Source organism: Enhydra lutris, unplaced genomic scaffold (assembly GCF_002288905.1).
Source record: "Enhydra lutris kenyoni isolate GAN:26980312 unplaced genomic scaffold, ASM228890v2 scaffoldscaffold30, whole genome shotgun sequence".
Classification (NCBI taxonomy): Eukaryota; Metazoa; Chordata; class Mammalia; order Carnivora; family Mustelidae; genus Enhydra; species Enhydra lutris.
The window spans coordinates 10,487,170-10,506,584 of NW_019154114.1; the positions used below are offsets into that span (position 1 = coordinate 10,487,170).

Below are 19,415 nucleotides of genomic sequence, written 5' to 3' on the forward strand. Positions count from 1 at the left end.
ACACTAATATCTGACTTTTCAGTAGAAACTATGGGGTTAGGATTTCAACATCAATTTGGCAGGGGGCGGGGACACAAGCATTCAATCTATGGCACTGGGTATGGCAGCAGACAGAATTATTGAAGGGAAACAGATGAACAGAAAATATACAAAGGGGGGAGGTGCCTGGGTGACTCAGTCAACTGGGCATCCTGGCTCTTGATTTGGGCCCAGGGGCTGATCTTGTAGTTGTGGGATTGAGCCCTCCATTGGGCTCCATGCTTGGTAGGGAGACTTCTTGGGGTTCTTTCTCTCTCTCCCTGTCCCTCTGCTGCTACCCCTGCTTGCTCAATCTCTCTAAATAGATAAATAAAAATGTATTTTTAAAAGATTTTACTTATTTACTTGTCAGAGAGAGAACGCGCACGAGCATGTGTGTGTGAGCGCACAAGCACAATGTGGGACTTGATCCCAGCGCTCTAAGATCATGACCTGAGCCGAAGGCAGACACTTAAGCAACTGAGCCACCCAGACATCCCAAATAAAATCCTTAAAAATAAATAGATAAAATAAAATTAGAAAAAAGGAAAATATCCAAAAGCAAGCACAGAAAGAAAGAAGATTTCAAAAAAGAACAGAGCATTAAGATATACGTGGGCCATAGTCAAAAGTTCTAACATATATATAACTAGAACCCCAAAGGGAGAGGAGAAAGACAACAGTGCAGCTCAATATTGAAGAGACATGCTTTGAATTTCCCCCAGCTGATGAAAGATACCAACCTAGAGATTCAAGAAGTTCCAGGAACCCTTAGTGGATAAACACAAAGAGTACTACATCACCATGAAACTGCTGAAAATCAAAAAGAAAGATAAAATCTTAAAAGCAGACAAAGACATATTATCTTCAAAGGCACACTAATATCTGACTTTTCAGTAGAAACTATGGAAGCCAGGTGCACCTGTGTGATTGCATTTATATGAAATACCCAGAATAGGCAAATCCAGAGAGACTAAAAGTAGATTAATGGTTTCCAGGAGATGAGGGAAGAGAATTGAAAAGTACGTGGGACGCCTGGGTGGCTCAGTTGGTTAAGCAGCTGCCTTCGGCTCAGGTCATGATCCCAGCGTCCTGGGATCGAGTCCCATATCGGGCTCCTTGCTTGTCAGGGAGCCTGCTTCTCCCTCTGCCTCTGCCTGCCATTCTGTCTGCCTGTGCTCACTCTCTCTCCCTCTCTCTCTCTGACGAATAAATAAATAAAATCTTAAAAAAAAAAAAAAAAAAGAAAAGTACGGAGTTTCTTTCTTTCTTTTTTTTTTAAGATTTTATTTATTTATTTGACAGACAGAGGTCACAAGTAGGCAGAGAGGCAGGCAGAGAGAGAGGGGGAAGCAGGCTCCTTGCGGAGCAGAGAGCCCAATGCGGGGCTTGATCCCAGGACCCTGGGAATCATGACCTGAGCTGAAGGCAGAGGCCTTAACCCACCGAGTCACTCAGGCACCCCGAAAAGTACGGAGTTTCTTTTGGGAATCAGATAGTGGTGATGGTTGCATGACATTGTGGATATACTAAAAAAAAAACAAAAAAAAACAACAACAACAACAAAAAAAACCCACTGAATGGTACGCTGAAAAACAGTTAAAGTAGTGAATTTCATGTTATGTGTATTTTACCCCAATAAAAGCTAATGCTAAATACAATTGGACCCATTTTTTAAAAGTTTAAAGACATTTTCAGGCAAGCTGAAGCTGAGACAGATAACTCATTGCCAGACAGACCCGCCCTACTAGAGGCTGAGGGAAAATGACCCAACGGAAGCAATAAAGAGTTCAGGAAGGAATAAAAAGTGCTGACAGAGTCAGTATGTGGACAATTACTGTTGCTTTAAGCACAATAATTGAGGGATTCATACCAGATGTAACAGTGAACTATATGACTCCCATAGTATATAATCAAGGACGCGAACTGTACTCTCTAGGCCCGAGAGTCTAGGGTGAACACTAGAAGAACACAAGAATGGGTATGTGTAAAGCTAATAGAAGAAACAAACAAAAAACCCCACTGGAATAAAAAGTCTTCCAAAAGAAGACTGAAAGGGTGGGAATAAAGTAATAAAGAACACATTGGGTACACAGAAAACAATTGCGTGAAGTTTAAGTCCAGTTAAATTTAAGTACCATGGGAGGCTCTTGGAGGGTTTTCTGTGGGGCTATTATTTAATCCCCAAGTAAGAGTTATGAAAGGTGGAGCCTTAATCCCCTCACAACTATCTGCAAAGTACTGAGCATGGTGTTGAGCACACAGAGGGCGATCCGTGAAGACTTACTGACATGGACAAGCTGCTTCTCCCATTGCTGAATGGCTGAAAGGTCCCTACCTCCAGGAAGCTCTCCAGTGACAATCTCACCCACTGTTTGGGCAAGCAAGGTGAAAGGAGGTGACTGGGCAGAGCAGGCCCCCTGCCCCTTCTTACTCTGATTTAAGGACTATGGCAGCTTCCAGAGTTCGGGAATACTTTCCCAAACTTGACTGTGCAGCTGAATCACCTGGAGTAGTTTTCAAACATTTCTAATTATGGTATCCAGGAATACGCTGTTCCCAACAACTAAGCCGGCACTGATTCCCGCGGGTCTCTGGCAACAGCTGCTGTCGTGTAAGACGGCACAGGTGGTCTCCCTCTCCCCAGGCAACTTCCTGACCTCTGCCAGTATCCAAGATTTCAAGATCAAATAGAAGGAACATTGACCCGTGAAGTTCTAACACTTTCATCCTAAGACTTTTTTTTTTCTTATCCCTCAATGCTCATCTCAAAAGTCTCAATGTTTTTAAAGCCTTCCTGGGAAAATTAACCCCTTGTCCACATATCACTTTTATATTCATTCGTTTATGCAGCAATTATTATGTCTGAACACCTCCTATTTCGTGCCTTAGGGATAGAACTATGGGTTAAGAGAGCTGAACTAGGCTGTCTGGGTTTCTATTCCTACTATTCCTAATCTATTCCTACTATTCCTAATGTATTTGCCTACTGCTGGGTTATTCTGGGTTCTAGGAGAGGCAATCTCCAGGGATGCCCGACTGGCTCAGTTGGAAGAACATGTGATTCTTGATCTTGGGATCGTGAGTTCTAAACCCCACATTGGACATTGAGATTACTTAAACAAATAAAACTTAAAAAAAAAAAAAACCAAAAAACCAACATTCTCTGTACAGGATTAGCCACGGAAGAGACTTACTAGGATGAAAGCTTCTCGGGAATGAGTCCGCTTTAGCCTCTCTGCCATACAGTCATTGGCTGGGAGTAACCCTTGGGGAATGTGGTTTCAGAGTGAACACAGTGGATTTCCGAGCACAGCAACTGGGAAAACTGGTCACTTGCACTCCCACAGTCGGAGACCTGAGAGGCAAATTTTCATGACCACCATATTTCACACTCTGGGTCCCAGACATTAATTCCTCTCTGTTTTTGGTGAATAGCTACTCTATAGTTTCAAAGGATCTCTCTCTTGGAGGAAAAAACTCCAATGAGGGAGATTTGTGGGATATGCTAACATCTATCTTTGCAAATGATCTCAGGGCTGCAACTAGTATTCGCCCTCTTCTTCCTCCATTCTGAATTTCTTTTGCCCTCAGCTAGCATCTCTGAAGTCTTGGTAGATTACCTGGTAATGTGACCCAACCCTTCATTTCTGGGTGGTGGTGGTTGTTGGTGGTAGTGGTGGTGTCTGAACTTGGTCTTCATACCCTTGCCAGTCTGGTGTAGTATTGTTGCACATGTGTGCTTATAGTTACAGAGGGTCAAAGGGGAACCAGAAGGCACCCAACTGAACCACTTGGGTATTTCCTTCCTCCCCAACTTCCTCCTGTTGATCAGGGTTAGTTTCCACTGCCAGTATGGTGATTCCTCTTCTCGCCTGTGTTCCTGAGCACAAGGTCCTGAAGTAACAGTCATAACTTGTAGTTCAGGAGGACCCTTGCTGTGTCCTCTGGCAAGGTGTACCCCCTGTAGGGACACAGGAACTTCAACCACATGGAGCCCAGAGTTGTTGGGATAGGAAGCACAGAATTACCCAAGTCATTGAGTGATGGTAAGTGGGGGTCACTCCTGTTTCCCCATGTATTCCCTCTATTGGGGTTACAGTACCATATAGATGTCTCTTATTTAATACTGCATCCTGAAGAATGGCACCCTATTCTTTGTTTCTTCTCAGCTAGTGCTTCAGCTGTGCCTTTAGAAGGTCATTACCAGTATTCCATTAGCTGGCTGCTTCCGGATGGTGGAGTCCCATGGTCATGGCTCACTTCTGCAATCCATTCACTGTAAAGTGGGTCCTCTGTGTGAGATGTTACGCCATGTGGCAGTCTGTGCTTCAATCAGGCATTCTGCTGGCTGAAGCTAAGAGCAAGAAAGGCAAATACAAACCCAGAATAGGTATCTAGCCCTGTAAGGAAGAATTGCTGGCCTTTTCGGAAGGAGGGAGCACATTGTAGCTGACTTAACAGCACAAAGCTGCTTGATCTCCTCTAGAAATAGAGCCTCTCAGAGACCCAGTGTTGGTCTCTATTCCTGATATGGTGGACATTCAGAGGCAGCTTTGGTAAGTGGGAGTCCATTCTTCCATATGGACTTTGGGTCCATATGTTGCCTCCATCTCTGTCACCGTGGCCGCTCTGTTCATGTGCCCGCCTATCCAGTCTGCAGGCGCTGAAGACCGCCTGATGTGAACTGACCAAGTCATTTTGCCTGGTTGATTGTTCAGTGCCGCTTCCACGGTGGAGGCTTTCTGGTGGGCATTGTCAGCTGGTAACAGTTACGTGTTATGCCTTCTTCCATATAAGTCATCCACATCCACCAGGCCACTGAACCCTGCCCAGGAACCTGTATATTGTCTCACCTTAGACCACCTGTCCCTTCCATACAAAGTGGAAAGCCAAGGGCACAGTTTGAAGCTACTCTCCTTGGGAATATCTTTCACACTGCCTCTTCCAGGGTCACACTTGGATCCTTCTGGTCTTTAATGGTGGCACTAATTGCCACCATCCTCCATCCCCCAATAAGACATTGGCGAGTGATAAGAGCAGTTTCCAAGGTTCACATTTAGCTTTTACTGTTAAAATTCTTTTTTTTTTTTTAAGATCTTATCCATTTATTTGACAGAGACAGAGAGAGAGAGCGACCACAAGCAAGGGGAATGGCAGGCTGAGGCAGAGGGAGAAGCAGGCTTCCCGCCGAGCAAGGAGCTCAGGGCTCACGGGGCTCAATATCAGGACCCTGGGATCATGACCTGAGCCAAAGGCAGATGCTTAACCATCTGAGCCACCCAGGGGCCCCTCCTGTCACAATTCTTACTGCACAGGCCAGAAACACAATGTGGTATTACTCATTTCCATTTATATATTTGGGGACTGGGAAAATGATCACCGGATATGCCCACATATCCAGTGTGGGCCATGCCCACATATCCACGAGCCGTACCTTAGCCAGGACTCCACTTATTACTGACCCCCAGAGGCCAGAGGGCTGACAATGCTTTCGGTCTCTTGAGTGCCAGTGTCAACTCAGACCAAGTGTCCAACAGTCCTCAACATGTTTGGCTATTTTCCTTTTGTCAGTGAATGGTCACCCAAGTAGATGGCCATGGATCTTTGAGGGAAAGACAGAGGGAATCATTGCAGGGGTATATTATCTGTCATGGTGTTGCAGGGTCTCTGTTCCTAGGCTTCTAGCCCCTTACTCATCGATGGGTTCTGGATCTGAAAATTGGCTCAGGTCTAGAAACTGAGCATGGGAGCATGAATTACTGGGGACGGCCACCCTTAGCCTCCTGCTCCTCCATTCTTCTGGGTTTTTTTGTTTGTTTGGATGTTCAAAATGGATGTTAAAAATCACCTTTGCTGGCTGAGTCTATTTTGCCCCTAAGGATGTTAACTTTTATTAACCCTCTCTGCAACTCCCTGCTGATTAGCCCCTTGGTTGCCTCTTCAGTCTTCCTGGAAATAATGATAATTACGGTCTCCTGGCTTCTGGCAGATAAGTATGGTGACCCAGTTTTTATTATTCTGGGGTCCCATCATACCCATCTTACTACCTGTTTTCTGGGACACTCCCAGAACTACTTCTATTAGTCTAGGTTTGCTGGGAAGCAGACAATAAAAGGGAATTGACCATCAACAAAAAAACCCAAATAATCCAATTTTTTAAATGGGCAAAGGGTATGAATAAACATTTCTCCAAACAAGATACACTAAGAGTCAATAAGCATATGAAAATGTGCCCAATGTTATCTAAGAAATGGTCAAAATTAATAATAAGGGACATGCAAATCAAAACTACAATGAGATACCACCTCACACCCAGCAGGATGGTTATCATACCAAAAAAAAAAAAAAAAAAACCCAGAAAATAGGGGAGCCTGGCTGACTCAGTTGGAAAAGCATGCTTCTCTTGATCTCAGGGTTGTGGCTTAAGCCCCATACTGGGATGGAAAGATTACTTAAACAAAAAATAAACTTTAAAAAACCCAGAAAATAACAAAAAAAGGTGGGAGAGGATGTGGAGAAATCAAAACCCTTGGGCACTGGTGGTGGAAATGCAAAGCGGAACAACAGGTATGGAAAAAGAGTACGGCAGTTCCTCAAAAAATTAAAAACAGAATTACGGCAATCCACTTCTGGGTGAAAAAAACCCGAAAGCAGGGTCTCAGAGAGGTATCTGTACACACATGTTCATAGCAACATTACTCCCGATAGCTTAAATATGGAAGCAGCCCAAGCATCCACTGACAGAAGAATGGATAAGCAAAAGGTGGTCTACTCCAACAATAGAGTATCATTCAGTCTTAAAAAGGAAATTCTGACATATTCTACCACGTGTGTGAACCTTGAGGAAACTGTACTCAGTGAAATAAGCCACTCACAAAAAGACAAATATTTTATGATTCCACTTGTATGAGGTACTTAGACCAAATACACAAGAGACAGAAAGTAGAATGGTGGCTGCCAGGGGCTGGGAGGAGGGAAGAATGAGGTGTTATTATTATTTAATGGGTTTAGAGTTTTGGTTTTACAAGATGAAAAATTACGGACACAGATGTACAACAATATGAACTTAATACGTAGAGCTGTACTTAAAAATGTCTAAGAGGGTGGGACGCCTGGCTGGCACAGTCAGAAGAGCACGCAACTCTTGATCTCGGGGTTGTGAGTTCAAGCTCCATGTTGGGTGCAGAGTTTAAATAAATAAGTGTGCACTTTACCACAATAAAAAAATTGGCCAGGGGCGCCTGGGTGGCTCAGTGGGTTAAAGCCTCTGCCTTCGCTCGGGTCATGATCTCAGGGTCCTGGGATCGAGCCCCGCATCGGGCTCTCTGCTCCACGGGGAGCCTGCTTCCTCCTCTCTCTCTGCCTGCCTCTCTGTCTACTCGTGATCTCTGCCTGTCAAATAAATAAATAAAATATTTTTAAAAAATTGGCCAAAAAGGAAGGGGAATTAGTCATGCCAATAATTTATTAGGGGCGACACTTGTGGGAAAAACTGGGTGAGTCAAAGAGCCATTAAACACAACACAGGTCTGGTCCTGTGTGAAAGAGAGAGGTCAGGACGGATGGATGGGCGGAAACAACTTAGATGGAACTTAAACTGCACTTAGCTCTCGAGGTTTGGCTAACGTGGCACCTGGGTGACTCGGTCAGTTAAGCATCTGACTCTTGATTTTGGCTCAGTTCATGGTCTCAGGGTCATGGGATGGAGCCCAATGTAGGCTCTACACTCAGTGGGGACTCTGCTTCTCTCTTTCCCTCTCCCTTTGCCCCCAATTCGAACTTGCATTCTCTCTTGTGCTTGCGCGTGCACGCTCTCTCTTTTTCATGCACACGTGCCCACTCTCAAATAAATGAATCTTAAAGATTTTATTTATTTGTCAGAGAGAGAGAGAGAGAGAAAGAGAGAAAGAGAGAGAGAGAGAGAGAATGCACAAGCAGGCAGAGTCGGAGAGAGAAGCAGGCTCCCCGCTGAGCAAAGAGCCTGATGCAGGACTCTATTCCAGGATGCCGGGATCATGACCTGAGCCCAAGGCAGCAGCCCAACCGACTGAGCCATCCAGGCTTCCCAATGAAGCTTTAAAAAAAAAAAAGGTTTGGCTAAGGCCATGCAGACTCCTCAAGCTAAAGTTGCCTGTTGCCTGTCAGGAGTTGAGCCTCCCCTAGAAATGGGCCTGCCTCAGTATCCCTGCTGTCGTCAGTCACTGGCTAGAGCAAGCCTCGGGAAGGAGGGCTCCTGCTGTGGCGGCACTAATGGATTTTAGGGCTTAGCAGCTGGACCCGCAGTAGCAGTCAGATATGCTTCCCATCGTTGCAAGTTCTGAGGGGCTCATTTTCAAGGCCACCACACCTGGGCAAATTCTGTAACTTGTCTGAGCGTTCCTTTCATGTAAATGGTGTACCACACCATTAGGACTGAGGGGATGATAAATGTACTAACACGCTTCCAGGCACCCCCAAATTATGCAGCCAAAGGCCCTGAACACGTCTGTCACAGAAACATCAGTGATTATCTAGGCCGAAAATCTTAAGACCCAGAGAGGAGCCCAGCATTCTAGAGTTGGGATGGCCCACTTCCCTTGCAACTTGCCACGTTGCACAAAATGTGGTCCCTTACTGTTAAGGAATTTCATGCCTTTTTTGGGGACAGTGGGGATCTTAATGAGAGACATGAATGTTAGCATCTGATAATGTAGGTTTCCTTTCCCTGGCTCAGGTTGCAAGTAACTCAGGTGAGCTGAGGGAAAGGGCGTATTGTCTGCCTAGTACAGGACTGTCACTGTCTCAACGGCCAGGTTACCATCCTCATGAGGGGGCCTGATGTCAGGGCCAATTCTAGAGCTTCCTCTGGGGTACAAGTCAGGTGTCAGCACCTCAAAGGGCTTAAGCTGCCAGAATGGTTTCTCCTCTCCTGACCTCAACACCCTTTCTTAGGTTAGGCCTTCAATCCTTTCTATCTGCTGCTGGCTAATTTAACTTTTTTTTTTTTTTTTTTTTTTTGGTCTTTTTGAGGGGGCATGGGACACACGGATATGAACCAGGGACCTCTTAACAACTAATTTTCGACACCATGTTTTAGAGAAACAACTGAGCTGCACCAACATCCCCCCCAACTATAGCTCAAGCCCTAGGAATTTACCAGACTTTTCTGGAAGGACTGCTTTAACCTGGTGGTGGCATTTTATTTTGTTTTATTTTTCCCCCTAGTGGTGGTTATTTTAAGCAGATGGCAGGGTATTTACCCAGAGGCATATATTCCCTCCTTCATTCCAGTGGTCTACCAAGCCCCCACTTTCATTAACCCACAGTCCATCTGACTGTTGGCAGGTCACACACAGAGCTGAGCTTATGTAACAGAACCTCCAGGTCTTTTTATCCAATCATCTGTTAAGTGAAGTTCTGAACTTTGTTTTCCTCTCACCGGATAACATTTCCTTTGAACCAAATCCAGATATTGTTACTTTCGGCCCATGTCTAGCTTCCCGGTGAGCCCTTCTGCTAAGTGTAGCCGTATTTGGATAAAGTTGTTACTTTTCAGGGGCAAACGAGGGTTCATGGCATCCCTCCTCACATCCCATCTCCACAGCAGGCTCCTGATTCAGCCAGCCCTGAACCCGGCTTTCTAGAGCAGAAAGAGCAGCTCCACACTTCCTTTCCCTCTTCAGTTGACCTGTCCTGAGCGCGGAGCAGAGCGGTTCTAGCCATGTGATGTGGGTTCTTACACTGGGCAGTGGTGTTCCCAGCCTCATATCCACCAGGGTGTAAAAGTATCACGATAATATTCACAACTGTCTGCTTTATTTTCATTTTAAACGTAGGAGAAATAAGTTGTGCGGAATCAGCCTAGGCTGTTCTGGAAATGGAGACGTCAGGAGTGAAAATGAGTTTCTACCTGTATCCCAACTGTTTAGCAGTCAGTAATGGAAAGTATAGGATGTAAATATGAGGATATTTTTTTAAAAATATGTATTTTAAAATAAAAATTAAATGAAATGCTGTCTAATGTCACTTTCCTTTAAAAGGACCGCTGTTTCTTTCCCTGTAAATTGGTATAACAATACTTATTCCATAACATTGTTTAAAAATTAAGCAATAGGGGTGCCTGGGTGGCTCAGTGGGTTAAACCCTCTGCCTTCGGCTCAGGTCATGATCCCAGGGTCCTGGAATCGAGCCCCGCATCAGGCTCTCTGCTCAGCAGGGAGCCTGCTCCCCCCTCCCCACCGCCTGCTTCTCTGCCTACTTGTGATCTCTGTCAAATGAATAAACAAAATCTTTTAGGGGCGCCTGGGTGGCTCAGTGGGTTAGGGCCTCTGCCTTCGGCTCAGGTCATGATCCCAGGGTCCTGGGATCGAGCCCCGCATCGGGCTCTCTGCTCAGCAGGGAGCCTGCTTCCTCCTCTCTCTCTGCCTGCCTCTGCCTACTTGTGATCTCTCTCTGTCAAATAAATAAATAAAATCTTAAAAAAAAATCTTTTAAAAAAATAATAAAAATTAAGCAATAGATCAGGAAGGGACTTTGTAAACTCTAAAGGGATAAATAGAAGCAATTGTTACCAACACAGTGAAGCTGACTCATCAAAAGACAAGGACACACAAATGTCTGCTTCCAGAATTTCACTTGACAGCCAAGTGGAGACGGGAAATGAGTACTGTGGAAGAGAAAAAAAAATGGCGTTGAGTTTCTTAGTAATATGGAGGTTCCTTCCACCCAGGACCTCTGTCATCTACTGTTGGAGCACCAGGCTCCATGACAACAGCAAGCTTCTACCTAGGGATCCGGTCCTCCTGGGATCTAGTAAAATCCCTTTGCTGTTCAGCTAGAAAACATTTTCAGCCTTTCCAATCTAATCCCAGAACCATGATTTATGGCAACAGAAATTCCTGAACTAAACAGAACAAAGACACTGAGGCAAGAGGCCAGAACTGTGCTGAGCAGGAACCCTGAGTCCATGCTTGCCAAGGGCTGCTGTTGGCTGTCCCAGGGCTGCCAAAGATTAAGAGAAATAAAAGGATAAGTCTTCTCTTCCACTCCCTTACTCCCACATTATGGTTTTCTGGATTCAAAGAAAATACCAAGGAAGCCAGTGGGCAAAGGGAGTCTGGGAATTGTAGTTTCCGAGATTAGGCCCTTTGGATCTGAGCGCGAACAAATAACCAGTGTAGGCAAGCTCTTATGAAGCAAACACACAGCTTCCCTTTAAGCAACAGTAGAACAGAATTGCCGGTTAAATCCCTCATCTATTTAAATGTTTACTTGAGATCCAGAGCCCATGCAGTGTAATTCAGACCCAGTACTGCATGAAATATAGAGATCCACCAGGCTGAGAATGAACCACTTTCCCAAGAGGCAGACATGCTCTTGCCTCCGGCAGTCAAAGAAACAAAAGACACCGGGAGCTGGTACACATGGCCAACGCTTTATTTTCATATTAATATTAACACAAACATTAAAACAAAGAACGTGAACAGAGATCCCACTGCCCTGTTTGTCAAAGCAGGTACAAGGATATATACATCAACAAGATATTTTGAGTCTGCTTAACTCCAAGCCCTCAAATGGGAGAAATACCTTAGAGACAGGAGTGAGGGGACATGCAGGGGCAGAGCCTGGTGCTGACAAGAGCCTGGAGCCTGGGTCCCACAGAGAAAATCTCCTCCATGCTGAGGGGTGCTGGGGAAGGGTGGCTGGGGGGAGGGGGGCAAAGTCTTTTCCTTGGGAGCAACCAGTTGAAGTTACAAATTTGTTTCTGAAGCATTCAAATTTACTGGAGGAATGCAAGAACTGGCAAGATCTGAGAATCACCCAATCTCCGTGGTAATAAGTCCCTTGGTTTCTATGCTTGGCCGGGAGCAGGGAGGTGGGGCGGGGGTGGGTGGGTGGGTGGGTGGGTGGGTGTGGGTGTGTGTGTGTGGGTGGGTGTGGGTGTGTGTGTGTGTGTGTGTGTGTGTGTGTGTGTGTGTGTGTGCAATCAGCATCAGCTGAGTATACTTCCAGCCCTAGTCAAATCCTAACCCTGCTCCAGGTTTGTCCCTGCCAAAGACAAAGGCAGCCAGGGCCTGCCCAACTGTATCCTCTCTGGGAATCTGCTGAAACCAGGTGTTCTGCTTTTCAGTTCGAATCCCTTGCTGCCGCTGATGCTCTAGACCCAGGCAGTCCTTCTGAATCATCGACAAAGTGAAAGGAGTATCTCCTCTGAGAAAAAGGGGCTCTTTCCCAGGCTCTGGAAACTGGCTTTTTTGTAAGATGTACTAAAATAGAAGGAGGCCACTCTTTAAAAGGCACAACTAGAACTTGGAACACTGGGGAAATCTACTGCAATAACCCCTTGCTGGTGAGAAATGCTGGAAACAGCTCAGGACTTGTCAGGCCAGAACTGTTTTAAAATAAAAATAATAACATTTCCAGAACACTTAATGTCAGAAAGTCACACTGCTGGCCATTCTGTTTCTAAGAACAGAGTCCGGGCCACCGAGGCCCGAGGCACATTCTGTCGTGGGCTGTGGTTCAGCAGCACAGCCTTAGGCAGAGCAGGCACGAACCGAACCCTCTACTGGAGAGAAGAGAGCTCGCCATGCTGGACAATCCACAGCCGGAGCGAAAGCTGGTGGGCTTCTCCCTGCAATCCACACAGGTCTCCAACCACTATTACCTTCCTGAGAGTAACTGTTTTTCTAACAACTTTTTTTAAAGGTTAGGAAGGGAGGCCTATCAGGGGAAGTTGAAGCCAACCACCAGTTTCACGTGAGGAAGGCTTTTCCTGGGAACTCTAAACACGCCCAAGAAAAGCCCCCCACTCTGAGAGCTTGGCTTTATTCAGATAGGAATGTTTTCAAAATGAAAAAGACAAGCCATTTTCTGTTTTCACCAGTGGTCTGAGGAACTTCTCTTTTGTAAGCCTCTCTCAGTTGGCCCTTTGGTCTGGATCTTACCAGGAGACTCAAGTATGTGTCTTTTCCTAGTGTGAGGGAAAAGGAGTGGTTTTCAGAGCACTGGCTTATATACAACCAAGCCTGAAATCCCATGCTAGCTAGAAAAAAAACGAGGCTTGCCCACTGCTCAAACTGGTCTCCATCCTTGGCTCCCACAATGTGAACTTAACACGCTCAGCGTTAGGAAGGGGCCAGCAGCTCATCAGCCGCCTCATTCGCTGGGCTTGTCAATATCCCAGCACCTGGAATGTTCTGGTGCTGCCACAAAGCAGACCAGATGCGTTCTACCAGACATTTCTGTGGGGATGAGACTGAGCTACTGAGAGGCTGTCAACACTCAAGGTCAGAAGTAGATCAAATCCTTCAGCAGTTGTACAGTGCCCTCTTGTGTTCGACTTAAGACTCTACTGCATCCACGAGACGTGAAGACAGGTAGGCCCTTCTGGGATAGAAACATTTGTCCCCAAGTCACAGAGCTCAAGTGACAAGACCGCTTAGGTGGGGTCACATCCTTCAGAAAATGCTTGGTGTACACTCTTATCCTAAATGACTGCTTGGAGAATATTCTCTGAGGTCCAGAAGAATGTCTGATCAGAAATAGAGTTTCTCAACAGATTCCTGAAGAATTTTAACCCAAGACATGAATAACGTAGATGGGAGTACCAGTCACTTACTCTTTTGATGGACACTGCAAATACAGTCTGTAGTGTTTCAGTGACCCAGAGTTGTCCAGTCACATCAACCCAAAGGAATCACGATCCCAGAAGTTCTAGGCCACAGACAGTAAGCAGGGACCTTGCTCAGGGCTGCCAGCAAACATTTAATGTAAACAAGCAGCAGGCCTGCCAATTTCCAGACACAGTCACTCCCACCTATAGACGTGGACCATCTTCTCGGTTAAGGTAGCCAAGTAGCTGTTGTGGTTCACCTCAAATGGGCAGATGTCCAAGACAGGCTGATCAGCTGGCAGTTCCTGCAGCAATGAGCCACTGCCAGCATCCCATAGCTACAGAAGGACAGAGAGGAGGGTTAGGAGTCATTCAGTTCAGCTGGGGGACCTGCTTGCTTGATCATCAGACAACTTTGTGGGGTTTTTAAAAAAAGATTTTATTTATTTATTTATTGGGGGGGGGAATAGAGAGGGAGTATGAGAGGGAGAAGCAGGCTCACTGCTCAGAAGGAGCCTGATGTGGGGCTTGATCCCAGGACCCTGGGATCATGACCTGAGCTGAAGGCAGACGCTTAACTGCCTGAGCCACAAGGCACCCTTTTGTTAAGTTTTTATTTAAACTCCAGTTAGTTAACATACACTGTTATATTAGCTTCTGGTATTCAATAAAGTGATTCAACAGTTCCGTACAACACCAGGTGCTCATCACAAGCGCCCTCCTTAAGGCACTGGACAAGTTTGAAAGAGCTGCAGAGAGGGCACTGCCTGGGGAGCAAAACAGACTGTCCCTAACCTTCACAAAGTTAGGTTTGTGACTAAACACAACATAGTTTAGGTGTGGCCTCTGCTACCTTCATAAGCAATTAGTCTTCCTGTGAGTGAACCTGAAAACCAAGCCGGTATTCAGCCCCTTCCATCAAGGGACAGAAGACTCAGTAAGACAAAAAAGTCCCTGACTCTGCCTTCATGAAATCTTCTAACCAGTGCTTTCCTTTCCTCTTCACAAACTTTTTATCATGAAAATATTTTTAGTAGTAAGAAGTAGGGTAGTACAACGAACTGCCAATCACCCAGATTATCAACTTTTTACCGTATCTGCTTTACTAATTCTATTTTGATTTTTTTCTTCTTACTTCATGTCATTTTACCCTTACTCTATAGTGGTGCCACCTAATATGGTGACCACTAGCCACATAAGGCTATTTAAATTAAAATTAAATAAAAACTTAAAAATTAAGTTCTTCACTCACACTAATCACGTTTCAACTGCTTGTGTGGCTGGTGCAACCCTACTGGTCAGCCACACTTCAAAGCTTCATTAGATTTAGGTTCAAGGGCGTCTCACTGAAGGTGCCATGTGCTTCATATTGTCTTACATTAAGAGGCAAATTAGTTCTTGTAAACCCACTTAAAGCAATGTTAAGGTTAATCAATGCGTCCAGATCATGACAGACTGACCCTCCATTGTACAATTCCCCATCAACCATTCATTTGTTGGTTTCACCCTGAATTCATGAAACTGTTGCTTGAATCAATTATTCTATCTATCTATTTCTTTTAAAACATTTTATTTATTCATTCGAAAGAGAGAGAGCACAAGCAGGGGGAGAGGGAGAAGCAGACTCCCCACTGAGCAGGGAGCCCGATGTATGGCTTGATCCCAGGACCCTGAGATTGTGACCCAAGCAGAAAGCAGATGTTTAACTGAGCTGCTGAGCCCCCAGGCGCCCCTGAATCAATTATTTTATAGGGGTTTCAGTAGTTCCTTTTTTTTTTTCTTTTTAAGATTCACAAGATGGCCCACAGGATACTCAGCTCACATAAAAAAGAATGAGGTGAATCTACAGATATTGAAATGGAAAGATATCCAAGCTAGGAAGTTAAAGGAGAGAGGAGCAAATTACAGAGCAGGATGTAAAGTGTGACTTGTATAAAGATAAACAACATTACACACACATACACAGAGATGTGCAATCATGGAGAACTTCAGCTTTTCGCTCTACACACTTCAGTATAAAAAAAAAATAATAGGCTCACCAGGGCAGAATTTGATGCTTCATCCCCAGTAGACACCAGGATGCTGCCATCATTCCCGGGGTTTTGGAAAATGGCACTTTTGGTCAGTAGTTTGCAAGTGGGTCCCCCGAGGAACGTTTGTACAGGATGGCAGGAACAGACCGGCTCTCCAGCATCATCCAACTTGTAGGACATCTCCATCAACACACTTCGTAAAGTGTTGTGATTTTTATCTACAGGACAGAGAACAAATCTGGCTTCATGAGGATGACCCAAAGAAATGAAGGAAGTACCTCAGCTGCTTACAGACCCCCTAAGTGGGAGAGCCACAATTCATCAAGCTGTTAAGAACAGCAACAAAGCAACGATAATAACAAGAACAAAATGAAACATAGCATAAGTGAAATTCAGAACCTCAGGCTAAGATAAAGCAAGTTATCTACAACAGATTTTTTTCAAGATTTTATTTATTTATTTGACAGACCGAGATCACAAGTAGGCAGAGAGGCAGGCAGAGAGAGAGAGGGAAGCAGGCTCCCCACCGAGCAGAGAGCCCGATGTGGGGCTCAATCCCAGGACCCTGGAATCATGACCTGAGCCGAAGGCAGAGGCTTTAACCCACTGAGCCACCCAGGCGCCCCTCTACAACAGATTTTTGCCTATAAGGGCAATAATTTTGAGCGTAAGCTATCCTTTTTAGTGAAATCCCTGTATTCTGCCAGACCCCGGCTCAGGTTTTTATCTTCCTTAAGGTCAAGCAGAAGAAGATACGGAACTGCACTGAAGGTGGCTCACTGGCCTCAATTCCAGGCCTCCTCATTCCAGTACTGCCTAAATCACAGGAGCCCCTCAGGTGGCTGACTCACACCAAGGAGTACCTAGAAGAATCTGCAGACAAGTGAGAAGCAGAGACAGGCTCCAAAGAGCAATGTGGGGCCACCAGCCCCCATGTAGTAGCATGAGCCGTTAGTCTGTGAGGGGCTTCCCAGTGCCACCGGAAGGGTAGGGCAAGACCTCCTGTCCTCCCCTGAAATGATCCGCTCCCAGACAAACCACAGGAGGTCCCACAAGGACATCCCAACACTCACCAGGCCTGTAGGTCACAAGACAATGCCGGGTGCTGCTCTCCGTCTGAAAGTCTACGCAGCCCCCTGGCTCCATGGGCAGCACATGAGGCCAATGAGAAAAGCCCATTCTGAGCTCCCAGAAGGAAGCATTCTCCAAGGTTCCAGCCAACACCCCACCATATGGAAATGCAGCTGAGGCAGCTCTGGGTATGTATGACAGGGATACCAGCGGGCATCTGAAGGGGAAGAAATGAAATCATGTTTCACATTCCAGTACCTGTACTGCTCCAGACCCCACTGCCAGGAGCCCAAGCACAGTCCTACCTCTACAGAAGAGGTTAAAGACCTTCCGTGGGTCACTGTCCTTTGACATTTGATAAAAACTAGCAACCCCCTCTGTAGAAACAAGAGTATACCTATAATCTCTGCAGCCAATTTCAGAGGAGATATCACACATTTGAAAAACAGTGTAAAAAAAAATGTAACAAAAAAAGGACTAGGAAATCTAATAGTACAAGATCACAAATACAAGGAAGAAGAAACATTGACTGTTGTTGAAGTTTCTAGTAAGGGGGTTGGCCACATACACGAGTAAAGTCCGAAAGGAAATCCAGCTTACACATTGGATAAAGCTTCCAAGCTGGATCAGACAGACCCTTCAATTCAAATACTGCCTGAAGCAACTGCCTTTTTTTGTTTTTTAATTTAAGTCATCTCTCCACCCAATGTGGAGTTCTAACTCGTGACCCTGAGATCAAGAGTCACATGTTCTTCCAACGAAGCCAGCCAGGGGCCCCTAAAGCAACTACATTTTAATTCAAAAACAAGACTGTTTCTTTAGAAATTTTCTAAATCTCTTTCTGCAAGCACATGACCAGAAAACTGTGTGCCAAGAATTCTCTCGGAAGTATCAGCCGGCCGACTCTGCTCCGATGAACTTTGTTTCTGCTGCACTTGCCGAAGCGGTCGCTTTGCCTGCTTTCTTTCACTGCCCTGTCACAGTGAAGCAAACGGAGGCAGCAGTGAGCACTCCATATAAATACTTTCCTGGCTGTTTGCTCTACTTTATTTATTGCCTGCTCTGCCTGCATCTGCTGACATCAAGGGCAGGCCCCATGTCGGCTGGGAGTTCACATCTGTCACCTTCAGGCCCACAGACCACATACCGGAGGCATGAGTCTGCCCCACCCCGATGAGAGGACGCCAGAGTGCTGACCTAGGTTCAGTAACCATTACTCTATCACTGCTATGGTGATATCTTTCTGTTTAGATCCCTATGCCCCCTTTTTAATATATGTTCACACTGGAAATGGAAATTCTCTTTTAAGATACTTCTCATTTTGGTCTAGGTCAGATTCCACTTCTCGTTTTGAGAATTTTATGCCTTCAGGAGCGTATTACGCCCAAATGGGACCAAACACATTCTGCAGAGTCACAGTGGTATTACCACCACTCACCCTCAGAACCCCGGCTGACTCTGAAAACCAGCGAACTCTGTAATGGGATTATAAAGGATTCGTTGTCGTAACATGGCATCTTCCGACCAACTTGGTCTAGCTGGAGGTTAGGGAAATTTTCAATCATTTTTTTTCAGGCCCACCCTTTACTGATCTCTTCCTGTGCATCTGACATGTGGCTATTAAAGCAAGTCTCTGTAACAGGCCAAGAACTGTGACCAAGGTCACACAGTTCCTATGCAGTGGAGCCGGGTCTGGAACACAGATCTGGGTGATTTTGCCACGTTGGGTGATGAGTGACTATATGAACCTGGCTATACTTGGCATCAGGGCTTTCTACCATGCAGAAATAGCAAGAACACACAGAAAGATTCTTACTGAGTCCTAAGCGAGAATGCATCACCGTACACAGAGAATTGTTCTCTGTGAGGAATTCTGACCAAACATCAAACATTGTCAAAAGACAGGACTCATATGATGGTCCAAGAGAAAGTTGCTACCTACAGGGAAAACCTAAGTGGTCCCCTACCTGGCTTTCTGAGGTACTAACTCCTCGATATGACAGCTCGTGTTTCGAAGGTCATACACCAGGATGGAACCATTGACCAGTCCAGCATAGATGTGATTGCTTTCATCAAGACACCAGCAGCAGCTCCAGACAGGGCGTCCAGCATTGTAAGTCTGGACTACTGTGTTTGTCTCCAGGCTGTGGAGATACAAGACTTTTACAGCAATGTATTAAGAAAATCAAATATATAACAAAGATATAAAGATTATCATTTTAGTGATAATCTTTTAAGAACACACCCACACACCCAAACTATTTGGGATTCCCAATTTCCTGCAGGGACTGCCCACATAACCCCTTTCAATTCCAAAATATTTGTTTTGAGGGACACAGGCTTTCCTCTTGAAATGTAAGGAAAATAAAAGAATAAGTTAAAGAGGTATTTAAACAGTACATTCCCCGTTCTACCCCAATTCTCTGTAATTATCTATTATATAGGTAATCAATATTCAAGGCTGAAAAATTAGAATATACCTATGAGAGAAACAAAAACTAACACTCCAACCACCCAGAGGGAGTAATCAATAACTTTGGTCTTTAACTGGCTCTTCTTTCACCTATTTTTTTTTAACACAACTAGGAAAAAATATCATTTTATATATACGTATAAAACATAATGCTACATTGAGTTTCAGGGCTAATTAAGCCGAAGCATTCTTGAAAAATCAAAGGCTTATCAGGCCTGATGGT

General features: G+C 45.2%; 1 protein-coding gene across 3 annotated transcripts in view; it reads right to left on the reverse strand.

Moving 5' to 3' along the window:
* Positions 1-11,958: 11,958 nt before the first annotated feature.
* The window catches only part of LOC111152988 (ring finger and WD repeat domain 3), a 45,223-nt gene continuing 37,766 nt past the window's right edge, over positions 11,959-19,415 (reverse strand). For all 3 annotated transcript variants that reach the window (XM_022511780.1, XM_022511781.1, XM_022511779.1), the window contains 4 exons: positions 18,687-18,863; positions 16,722-16,936; positions 15,655-15,866; positions 11,959-13,953 (listed from right to left, as the gene is read on the reverse strand). In XM_022511780.1, the coding sequence (XP_022367488.1) occupies positions 13,810-13,953; positions 15,655-15,866; positions 16,722-16,936; positions 18,687-18,863 (748 nt within the window). In that variant the 3' untranslated portion in view covers positions 11,959-13,809. The remainder of the gene's footprint in view (positions 13,954-15,654; positions 15,867-16,721; positions 16,937-18,686; positions 18,864-19,415) is intronic.